Genomic DNA, 12,391 nt, shown 5'->3' on the forward strand with positions numbered 1-12,391 from the left:
GTATGTGAGATCTCCCATCCAATTTTTGGCTACCACTTGTCCACCCTTTTTGTTTGGTCCATTATTTTGGCACCAGGAATGACCCATTTAATGACAGACGTTGGCTAAATATTATTTTTATATGAGAGAAAGTATGAGATACTTTTATTATCACGCTTTAAAAATAAAAAGTATGTCTTGTTTCGATGAAATTATCGATGACGATTCAGTCGTGAATTTCATTTTCCACACGGACAATAATAACAGGAGAACAAAGATGGCGACTTCCCTGCTCAGGTTAGGTCGACTTGGATCTGTCAAGGTAATAATATACTAATCTTTCTGATATTTACGGAGATGATCTAGAGATACTTTGTAAATGTGCAAATGATTACGCACTTTTCGAATGAGATGATGATGAAAGACACGATAAAAAGGGACTTAGCTGCTAACGTTATATCCGTCATGACCTCTCAGTATAGTCATATCAGTGAAATGTTAAATTAAGTAACGTTAATATACCAGTGTGTGTGTGTATATATATATATATATATATATATATATATATATATATATATATATATATATATATGGGTATATATATATATGGGTGGTTGACATTTGGCTGAAAAAAAAGTTTTTAAAATAAATCTCAAATGTAAGTCATGGCTCATTGGGTTATATTCTACCAACTCTTATATTTCCAAATATATATGTGGTCTTGTAGATTTTGTCCTGAAATTGACATTTATTCACTAGTTTACAATTGTCATATGATGTGGCTTATTGTGTATTATATCAAAAAGAGGTATAATGGGATAATGTAAGTCAATGTATCCTGATTCTTTATCATTGCTATACAAAAGTATATAATTTCTTATGTGCAAATATGTTACATTTTGCATTATTTTACTTTATCAACACTCATAGAAAGACGTTTGCTTGTAATTTTTCAATACCTTGTGATAAAAGTACCAAAATGCTTGTAACCTTTGCTGGCACTATTCCCCATCTGTCACATTGATGATTGTATGATTAATAAGTAATAACCAAAAAGCGTATTTTTTTTTTCAAAATTCTGAATGTCACACCAAATTACTTGGTGTCACGCCATATGATGAATCACACCACACAACAATCTGTATGCAAAAATCTGTGTTAGTTGCATTTAACAAACAACCAAACCTAGTTTGACAAGTGAATCATTGTTTCAGTTACAGCAAAATCACAAAATTGTTTAAAACAGTTCTACTCAAAGTAGCAAAGAATCAGGGGTTAAGTTCATTATCCCTTGTATATTTTTCTTCTTTATCCTGTATTTTAAACTGTGCATTCCTCCATAATTCCCTAAGTTTCTCTCTTCTTGATAGTGGAAGAGAATTCACTCTGGATGTTTGTACCCAAGATTAATCCCATGAATAGAGCATTCATGGGATTAATGTAGAAAGTGCACATTATAAGTGTGCACATTATAAGTGTACATTATAAATTATAAGTGTATAATTATGTAATTATGTAAATTACATAATTTACTGTATGTTTATATAAAACAGCACTTTCTGAACAATATCACCACAGTTTTTGACATATTTTTCTATAATTTACTTAAAGGGCACCTATTATGGAATTTTGAAATTTACATTTCATGTAGTGTGTAACATAGATCTAAGTGAACAAAAACATCCTGCAAAGTTTGAAATATGAAAGTGCACCGTATATAAAGTTATTGTCTTTCAAAAATGAGAGTCGACTCGGAGTCATTTTTATGAATCGTTAGAAGACCGAAGCTTTTTCTTTGACTAGTTGACGTCAACTTGTCAAGTTATTTGAATACGATACGCCCACTTATTGCGCTCCAAGGCCAGCAGGGAAACATCATGGCGACGAGACGCTGTGTTCTGAAGTGCGGCTCAAAAGACAACTTTTTTCATCTGCCCAAGGAGGAGCATTTGAAGACTAAGTGGCAACAATTCACTATACCACAGAAGTATAGTCCGAGCCTTGTGCTTTGTTCGCGTCATTTTGAAGACGATTGCTTTTTTAAATGCAATCAAACTTGGATTCGCTGATATTGAAGGAAGGTTCAGTTCCAAGTGTATTTGCATCAGCTTCCTCCTCCGTATCACAACCTGTAAGTGTTATTAATAATTGTTGCTTTTATATTTTATGTAGCATGCTTAATAATTATTTTGTTTGTTGTGTAAGCACCGTTTAGCTTCTAGGTCTTCAATGACAATTGTATTGAGATATGTGAAGTGTTTGTCGTTGTTTTCGGAGTTGTCTAAAGAATAGAATAATACCTCGTAGTAACGTAACTGCATTTTTTTTGTTTGTAAAAACGTTATGTTTATGCATCGGGCTAACGCAAACAAAGACTGATTGTGCTTTTACAATATGAACTCTGGGCTATGCTCGCTAACATAACATTAAATTATTTATCTTATTTTTCGTTTTTTACTACAAACTATAAAGCAGTGGACTATAATCATTATTATAATACAATTTAATTGATAAAAGCATCATTGTACTCCGTTTTAAAAATAAGTATTATCTCTATAAACACTGCTGGGTCATCTGACCAATCAACGCAGATTAGCGTCGCGCAAAGGAGGGGTTTGAAAAACGAGTCGTTGAACGATTCATTTGGGAGTCGGTGAGCAAATCAGGTAAAAATAAATGCATATTATACGAAAACAAAAGTGTTTTTTGTCATTGCATGCATGTAAAACTGTTGTTGGGGACTCCCTAAACAACATTAGGAACATTTTAAATGTCATAATAGGTGCCCTTTAACTTTGACACATTGGACCAAAAAAAGGCCATGTCATGTCAACCACCCGTGTGTGTGTTTGTGTGTGTGTTAGTTATATTACTTAATTTAACATTTCACTGATATGACAATTAGCTGTCCATCAGCATTTAATTTGACTACTACGGAGTTGCATTAATTGTCTACTGTTTCAGAATAACACGCGTCTCTCTGTGTCCATACAGTGTCTCCTGCATGAGGGCTGGAGCACACCTAGGGCCCCATTTGTTGCAGCACTGTGCACTAAAGGCGATGTCCCACCCAAAACACCAAAAAAGGCAAAGGCAAAGGCTTCAAGTAAGAGTAAGGGCATGCTTATACTTTCCATAAATCTATCACCATCTTAAGTTTGAATCTTGAATTTCCTGTTGTTTCATCCACACATACAGTACTATATTATAGGCTAATCCAATCTCACTTACGATGTGTCTACAGCATGATTATGTGTTCATCATTATTTGTGCTTAGAGTTGCTGTAAGTGATTAGCTATTTTGTCTCTTCTTCTATAATTAGAGCCTGTCCTAATACTCACTCTTGCAGTCTTACACTTGCAGTCTACACCTTACCACTTGTCTACTTGCACTACGTATTTCCTGTATTTCCTGTATTACACGTATTCAAGTGGTCATGGAGACTACAAGTGTGCTTTGAACTTTTAATTACCCGATGGGACACACTACATCAGTGTTGTAAAAATACAAGTAATGTTTTTAAAGAGCTTTATTTACATAGTTAGATTTTTAATACTTTGCAGTTTAAAATAAACTTCTAAATGTCTGTTCAGTGGATCCTATGTAACAGATATAACAGGATTGAATTTATTTGTAATTCTTGTAATTAAGAGATCAAGAGCACTTTGCTGTGTTTACAGAGCCTAACACATTTATCAGAACAACTAATATTACAGTGATATAACAGAGACATTTATGCATGGTAATTAAAAAAACCTTGCAGCACCTTTAAGCGCATTGAACAGCATCTGCATGTAGTTTTCATGTTCATTGCTGTGGAAGAAAATCAAAAGAACCATTTCCTTTTGGCTGAACTGCATGGGATACAATCGGAAGCCCATGCAGTTACACAAGCCTAAATGTGTTAAAAGTTTACACTATCTGCTAAAGATGTCTAAATGGTTATCATTGGTCAAGGGATTCCTCAATTTTTTTTATATATCGAAGGTGACATTATTTCAATTCTTTTACATGGCAAAATAATGGTTTTACTGACATTGTTTGGGGCAGGAAATATTGAAGGGCTTGTCCTGTGTTGTTTTTTTGTTGTTTCTTACATCATAAACCATGATTTGCTGCTAGTCAGTGACAGCGGGTACTTATAATTTAGGGAAGGGAACATTCTCATTCAAGGGAGCATCGTATCAGGCATGCAAAATGATGAAGATGATGAACAGAATTATTTGTAGATTTCAGATGTGTATATTTGGTAAAAGATTTGTCATCTTTTAGTAGTGCACTATTTACAGTCCTACCATTCAAATGTTTGGGGTCAGTACGATTTAATGTTTTTGACAAGAGGCTCACCAAGACTACATTTATTTAATAAAAAATACAGTGTGAAAATATTGTGAAAGATTATTGCAATTATATTAAATAACTTTTTTTAAAGGGGTGGTAAAGTATGATTTCACATTTCTAACTTTAGTTAGTGTGTAATGTTGCTGTTTGATCATAAACAACATCTGCAAAGTTACAACGCTCAAAGTTCAAAGCAAAGTAAGATATTTGCTTTTAAAGAAAAGGACTACAACAAACGGCTGGTAGGGACTACACGACATTCCTCCGGGGTTAGTGACATCAGCAAGCCTAAAATGTACATAAACCCGCCCCCGGGAACACGCAGTCCATGTTGAGAAGAGGAAGAGTTGTTGTAGTCGAGTACATTTGTGAGTCAGCTCAAAGTTTAGCGTCTATCTTTTCACATGCAATAGAAAGTCTCTCTGTGTGCATCTCACAACAGTTCCTATACGAGCGATTTATAGATTACCATAACAGAATATCCTAATTGAAGATAGTTAACTCCACATCAGCAACATAAATTAATCAACTAACCATTCAGAGACGTCCTGTTGCTTCTACATGTTGTCACTTCTTTTTGAGTCTCTCCATATTTGTCTGAATCTGTTTTAACATTTAAAGGCAGAACAGTTTCTGTCATTTTAGTGTGTCTGCGTGAGGTAATCGCAGCTGCTTACACACACACACACACACACACACACACACACACTTAAAGGGCCAGGCACAAAACGGTGCAGTTTTGCAAACCCTCACAACTTTTAAATGCAATATCAAATTATCTGTGGGGTATTTTGTGCTAAAACTTCACACACACACTCTGAGGACATCAGAGATGTATTTTAAATCTTGTGAAAATGGCATTTTACCATCCCTTTAATATATATTTAAAATGTAATTTATTCCTGTGATCAAAGCTGAATTTTCAGCATCATTAATCCAGTCTTCAGTGTCACGTGATCTTTCAGAAATCATTCTAATATGCTGATTGTTCAATGTTCAAAACAGTAGTGCTGCTTAATTTTTTTGTAGAAATACATTTTATTCTTTGAATAAAAAGTAAAAAAAAAAAAAAAAAACAGCATTTATTTGAAATGAAGGGTGCTACGATCAGGATTTTTGGGGCCGATCACAGAAATAAATAGAAAGGCTTTCTATTTATCATGTGGTATTATTTTTTTATTTTGCAATTCTTAATGTACATTAAGTATTAAAATTAAGAGATGAGAAAGTATCATGGATCGACAATTCCATATTTATTGGCAAGTAATGTGCAACTTGTTCCATTCCGTCTTTTAGAGGTGATTAGGAACAGCTCAGAGCTAAATATCAACAGAAAGTAATTAAATGTAAAACCACACTGCATAGTCTTCACTGAATAAATTATATAGATTAATCCTACTAAATTACTAAAGAGCAGCGAGTAATTTTCCTCTTGTCTTTTGTTGTTTGATAACATTAATGACAGCAGGTTTGTTAGGCTGCTGTCACTTTAAGAGATAATCCTCTGAAACGCATGCAATTTAGCTCCCGACTGTTTATTTTCACTTAAGTCATAAACAACTGTGTTTAAGCAAATAATCACCAAGCTGGGCGTTTTAACATATTTTTCTGTGTGTATTTGACTGTTTATGCGTGAACCCGAAGCCCAAAGTTCACTTTGCCTGACTCCGAGGACGTGCACAGAAAGGCATTTGGAGAACATCTTTCACTGCTTGGTGCAATTTCAATAACTCTTTATCAGCAAGCACATCCTGCTGTTTAGTAACAGTAGACTGCATTTTATGACAATTACTGATTTAGCGGATTTGTACGGTAAGTTTGGGCTTTTAGGGAGGAATGAAAGCGCACCGCTGTTGAGGAAAGAATCGCACACAGCTCTGGCTGGTGAATGTAGTGAAGCAATTTTAGCGTCACCTGATCGTCCTTTACAATCGGTGACCAATTGATCGGAGCACTCTTAATAGAAATATTTTGTAACATTTATAAATGTCTTGTCTATCCCCTTCAATCAATTTAATAAATCATTACTGTATAAAAGTACTCATTTATTTAAAAAAATATATAATAATAGTCTTACGACCCCAAACTTTGAAAGGTACTGTAGAGTTAGATGGCCTCAAAAATTACAGACATGGACTTAAAGGCACACAACTTCAATTTTGATTTCACGTGGTCTTTAATATAAATTATTGCTCTAGTACTGTATGTGAATGCTCATTAAATGAACCACCCTGAAAAATTAAAATGTTATCCTGGTTTCTGCTAAATAGCCTCAGTTTGCATTTTGGTACAACTTTATTGGTGATTTGAACTATTTTATTTAAACTTACCGAACAGACTTTGGTCTTTCCTCATTCAAATAGAGCTGTACTTGCACGCCTATTGCCCAGATAGAAAATAGTTACCCTGGGAGGCGTTACCAAGATGTCTGCTGAGTGTTCTGACTTTCCTTAAAAAGGCACTTTGATTGGGTGTGTAAGGTTTTCTTATGGTGTTTGCTGGGTTTAATAGTTGCGTTGAACTGAAGGGTTTTCTCAAATGTAATAAACTACAAAAACAATCTTATATATTTTATCCCATTTACCGTTTCCTCAGCCATAGAGGCCGATGAGCGGGCCTCTCTTCTAGCCTACAAGCCCGCTGTTGCCTTCCCTTCTAAGCTGTCTGCCGCAGGATTTCTTCTCAAAGACGTAGCTTTAGGTAAGTCTGAAACTGCTGAGGCGGTTTCCACAGCCGCTGCAAATGAGACGACGACTGACAGTCCTGTTGCTGAACCGGCAGCGGCTGACATTGCTGTAGATGAGGCAAAGATCACGGAAGTCCCACATACTGATGGAGCCACTACAGAAATTGGAGGAAGACAGATCTCAGATGTTAAGGCAGAAGTACAGAAAGATCAAGACGATACCTCTTCCTCATCCTCCAGTGATTCTGATTCAGACTCTGATTCTGATGAAGAGAAACCAAAGACGGAAACACCGGTGCAGTCTGGAGAGAAAGCAGCAGAAGAGAAGGCGGCTCCTGGTCTGACATCTGAAGAAGTGGGTGTTCCCGTTAAAGAAGCAAACCCTGAAACTGCATTTGGAGAAGCTCAAGAAAGTGCTGGAACTGTGACTAAAGCAACACCAGACGAGGTTCCTGCACCAAGTGCTAAGCCAGTTGGATCAGTGGAGACCCTTATTGATCCCGCCCCTGTATTATCCTCCACGTCTGAAGCCGTTCCTGAAGTTTCCAGTGAATCCATTACAGTTGCCACTTCTGACAATATATTGGACTCTGCAACAGAAATTAAAACGGCTCCTACGGAGGAGATTGCTGTTGAAAAGGAACCCGAAATTAAAGTTGAAGAGGAACCAGAAATTAAAGTTGAAGAGGAACCAGAAATCAAAGTTGAAGAGGCTGTCAAAGTTTCTGCAGAAGTTCTCCCAGAAGTCACTACAGAAGCCAGGCCTGAAGTCGTAGCTGACACCGCTGTTGACGCTGGTCCTGAAGTATCTTCCGAGGCCCCTGGAGATGTTCCTTCACCCAAAGCTGAGGCAGGAACGCTGAACGCGGAAGGAACCCCTTCAGAGGAGCTGGTGGACCCTGCACCTGTGACCGCTGATGCTGTCGAGGCTCTGGCTGAGACGGACGTTGTGGAAACACCTCAGGGTACACCACACATCCTTACTCAGTTTCTTTCTCTGGATCCGTCACATCTCAGAAACACATTTCTCTTACCTTTTTTCAACACTAATATCTTTACTTGGCTGTAGTGGGACTGCAATTACTAAGGCTTTTGCTCAAATGTCTTCGCAACTTTTGATCTTCATTGTGCATTTGCTTTTTCAATTAGTTATTTTGTTAACATTTGCATGACATTGCATTACTTCTTTCTTTTGCATTTATTATTTCTACCTAAACAATGTTCCCTAGGTTGAGGTTTGAAGTGGCTTCCATTTATAATCCACTACTCACTATTCCTCTGTCTGCATTGTGAAAGTGTAATTAGCCATTTAACTAATTTCAAAATAGTCCTGCAGATCTAGAGTGTAATTAACTGAACATGTTTTCCAAAATTACCATGTGTACTATAGTCTTTAATGAGGCTGTGCATTTCTGCTTTCATCAACAAGTCTAACTCTGAGCCGTTCACACATACAGCAGTAAATATCTGTCTGTCTATCTATATATATCTGTCTATCTGTCTGTCTATCCATATGTGTCTGTCTGTCATATGTCTATCTATCTATCTATCTATCTATCTATCTATCTATCTATCTATCTATCTATCTATCTATCTATCTATCTATCTATCTATCTATCTATCCATCCATATGTCTATCTATCTATCTGTCTGTTTGTCTGTCTGTCTGTATGTCTATCTATCCATCTGTCTGTCTGTCTGTCCATCCATATGTCTCTGTTTTTCTGTCTGTCTATCCATATGTCTCTGTCTGTCTATCTATCCATATGTCTCTGTTTTTCTGTCTGTCTATCCATATGTCTGTCTGTCTGTCCGTCCATATGTCTCTGTTTTTCTGTCTGTCTGTCCGTCCATGTCTCTGTCTGTCTGTCTATCTATCCATATGTCTCTGTCTGTCTATCTGTCTATCCATATGTCTGTCTGTCTGTCCGTCCATATGTCTCTGTTTTTCTGTCTGTCTGTCCGTCCATGTCTCTGTCTGTCTGTCTATCTATCCATATGTCTCTGTCTGTCTGTCTATCTATCCATATGTCTCTGTTTTTCTGTCTGTCTATCCATATGTCTGTCTGTCTGTCCGTCCATATGTCTCTGTTTTTCTGTCTGTCTGTCCGTCCATGTCTCTGTCTGTCTGTCTGTCTATCTATCCATATGTCTCTGTCTGTCTGTCTATCCATATGTCTGTCTGTCTGTCCGTCCATATGTCTCTGTTTTTCTGTCTGTCCATATGTCTATCTGTCTGTCTGTCTGTCTATCTATCCATATGTCTCTGTTTTTCTGTCTGTCTATCCATATATATATATATATATCTATCTGTCTGTCTGTCTGTGTGTGTGTCTGTCTGTCTGTCTATCCATATGTATCTGTCTATCCATATGTCTGTCTGTCTATTCATATGTCTATCTGTCTATCCATATGTCTCTGTTTGTCTGTCTGTCTATCTATTCATATGTCCTATCTGTCTGTCTGTCTGTCTGTCTGTGTGTGTGTCTGTCTGTCTGTCTATCCATATATCTGTCTGTCTATTCACATGTCTCTGTATTTCTGTCTGTCTATCCATATATCTATCTGTCTGTCTGTCTGTGTATATGTCTGTCTGTCTATCCATATATCTATCTGTCTGTCTGTCTGTGTATATGTCTGTCTGTCTATCCATATATCTATCTGTCTGTCTGTCTGTGTATATGTCTGTCTGTCTATCCATATGTCTGTCTGTCTATTCATATGTCTGTCTGTCTTTACAATCGTTCATCCTGTTGATGTTAAGATACATTATCTATGTGATCAGTTTTTCTAAAGATATGACTCTTCAGTAGCTGTAGGAACACCTGCTTGAACCAACAGTAACAGTGATAAAGTGCTGTGTGTGTGAACGCTCTTTAAGGACACTGGAGGAGGGGTAGAATGATTGTGGCTCACTGACTCTTGCTGTAATTTGTCCCAGTAAAAATTTGCTAGGCACCTCGTCTGCTCAATTAACAAATCGTTTTTTTTATTTAATTAATTTTAAAAAGTACCTAATAATCCACATGATCATCAACACCTTATTTACTTATTGTGTCCACTGGCACGGATTGACAGGAGCTGTATGGGAGATTTTAATGCGTTCTCTATGGACACTGAGGCTCACGGGTCGTGGGTTGGGTATTAGAGCTAAGCGTCTGCTTCTGGTAGATTCAGTATTTAATTCAGATTGTTACATTTGTACTTGAAATACAGTTTTCACACTTTCATTGTGAAAGGACTGTGGCTGGGATAATGAATGTTTATTAAATTGAAATCACATGTATACTTTTGGCATTCAGAAATAAAGTTCACATTCATAGAGCATATTGATGACCACACTGCTGTATATATATGTACTGTACAAGCTGTAGTGTTTTCAGTGCTGTTGAACCACCAGTGGACATGTAAGGTAAAGCCAACTTTACACAATTTTAGACTTTTCTTAATTGTTTACCCCTCCATAAGTGTAAGATTAACTTTTTTCTTTTTTTGTGCTCCTCTATTGTTTTATAGACATTGTATGAGCAATGTAAAGCGCTATTTTCACTCTCCTGTTTCTTCCACGCTTCCTCTCCCCGCATGTATGACAGCCTCTCCACTCCCAGATCTGATGTATATTTTGTTCTTAATGTACACATTTTCTTGTTTTGTGAATTGAATATTGTTTATGTGATCATGTTATGCTAAAGATTGATGCATTTTAGCACGTGAAGACTGAAGTTGACATGCGGGGGAACACATTCTGGCCACATTGTAATCATTTGTTCCCTTGATTTAAATGAAATCGAGGGAACGGATTAGTTCAACATGGCCACGATTTGCTAAAACTATAATTTATTCTTAATTCATGGCCACTATATATATTTGTTGTCCGCATGTCATATGCGGTGCTCCATAAATTACAAATAAGTGCAAATGTTGAGAGCCATGAATGTGGGATGTTTCATTTATGAGTTTGTGCAGTTACGCTTTAGATTGGATGTTATAACTGTGTTTGTATATTGATGTTTATGGCAGAACTGAGCACAATAACGGAGTAATGTGGAAAGATCCTCTCTTTATAAGCATCTGGTTTACTGTTCCTGTTGTTCAAGTTTGATTTAGCTGTAGTGTGAAATGGAAAATTACAAAGTAATTAAGGCTATTGTGAGGGAAACCGTCAGACGTCTGAAAGGCTAGAGGCTCCTCACACCTTTTAGTGTAAAGGACCACCTGGGGATTGGAAGTGATCACTGTAACGCCATGAAAGGTGTGACGATTCCTCTCAGAAATGCGTTTGAAGAGTGACTAAGGGATTAACAGGAAGGCTCTTCCTTGGTTCTTTTAGATGCATTTCCTTTTATGATCATTTAGTTAAAATCTTTATTTAGCATGCAGGTTTATTTTTACTTTGGTTCAACCTTGTTATGAATATTTTCATTCGAGATTATCTTCTAATTTAAAACAAATGTTCAACTAAAATCATGGTTTTACTTGGGCTTGGTTAAATGGGCTTTTCTTTCTGAAACAACTTCTTGTCTTTCCATTGTTGTCAATGCACTTTGTTTTTTTTCCCCACATGTCTTACATTTTAATCTCTTACATTATTAATTTCCTCAGAACAAGCGCCAGAGAAAGCTCCGGAGCCAGAGCCCTTTGACAACACCACGTACAAGAACCTGCAACACCACCAGTACGACGCGTACACCTTTGCTGATCTGGACGTAGAGATGGCCAAACACCGTCTGCCGCAGCCGTCCGCAACCCGGCACTGAGTCTCCATCGCATGGCCTGTATCACTGTCCACATCCACAACCCTGTTTCTTCCACATCTTCCTTTGTGCTTCAGATGATTTGCTGAGAAATCTCAAAGCTTTACGCTAGAATTATATAATTATGGGATTAAAACCGATAATCTAACTTCATCAGAGTGGTTTGGTTTTTGTTGTTGCAGTTGTCTTCTCTTCTACAGTATTTGAATCGTGTTTAGCTCACTTTACACTTATATTCTAATGAGACTATGCCTGCTTTCACTTTATTACACTGTTTATTGCAATACTTGAAATTCGCAAATGGTTCAAATGCTGTATTTCCATCATGATCGTGATGGAATTCCTTTACTATTAGTTTTCTCAACTATTTTGTCACAAGGCCCTTTACAACGAACTAATGAATACAAAAAGTTATTTAAAAAGACAAAGAAATGCTGACTTCTATCCATCTATCTAGATCTGTCTGTCTATTTGTGTATCTATCCATCTAACTTTCATTCAAATCTAGGGTTCTGTCTGTCTGTCTAATAGCCTAACTTGCAGAAAACAAAAATAAACAAAAAACTAAACTGCACAATAATGGTACTGATTTTAGAACAAATTGTCCCGATCCTGGTTCTCCCATAACGG

General features: G+C 36.8%; 1 protein-coding gene across 4 annotated transcripts; it reads left to right on the forward strand.

Moving 5' to 3' along the window:
* The first annotated feature begins 188 nt into the window (after positions 1-188).
* On the forward strand, positions 189-11,914 carry ndufv3 (NADH:ubiquinone oxidoreductase subunit V3). Of its 4 annotated transcripts, none has more exons than XM_079619327.1 (5): positions 189-301; positions 2,974-3,091; positions 6,917-7,021; positions 7,103-7,972; positions 11,610-11,914. In XM_079619327.1, exons 1-5 carry the CDS (start codon positions 257-259, stop codon positions 11,762-11,764), a joined length of 1,293 nt encoding a protein of 430 aa, XP_079475453.1. In that variant the 5' UTR covers positions 189-256; the 3' UTR covers positions 11,765-11,914. The 4 variants fall into 4 exon arrangements, with proteins under 4 accessions (XP_079475453.1, XP_079475454.1, XP_079475451.1 ...); XM_079619328.1 differs by having other exon boundaries at positions 2,974-3,085; XM_079619325.1 differs by having other exon boundaries at positions 6,917-7,972.
* The last annotated feature ends 477 nt before the right edge of the window (positions 11,915-12,391 follow it).

This window comes from Phoxinus phoxinus, assembly GCF_949152265.1.
Source record: "Phoxinus phoxinus genome assembly, chromosome: 7".
NCBI classification, from domain to species: domain Eukaryota; kingdom Metazoa; phylum Chordata; class Actinopteri; order Cypriniformes; family Leuciscidae; genus Phoxinus; species Phoxinus phoxinus.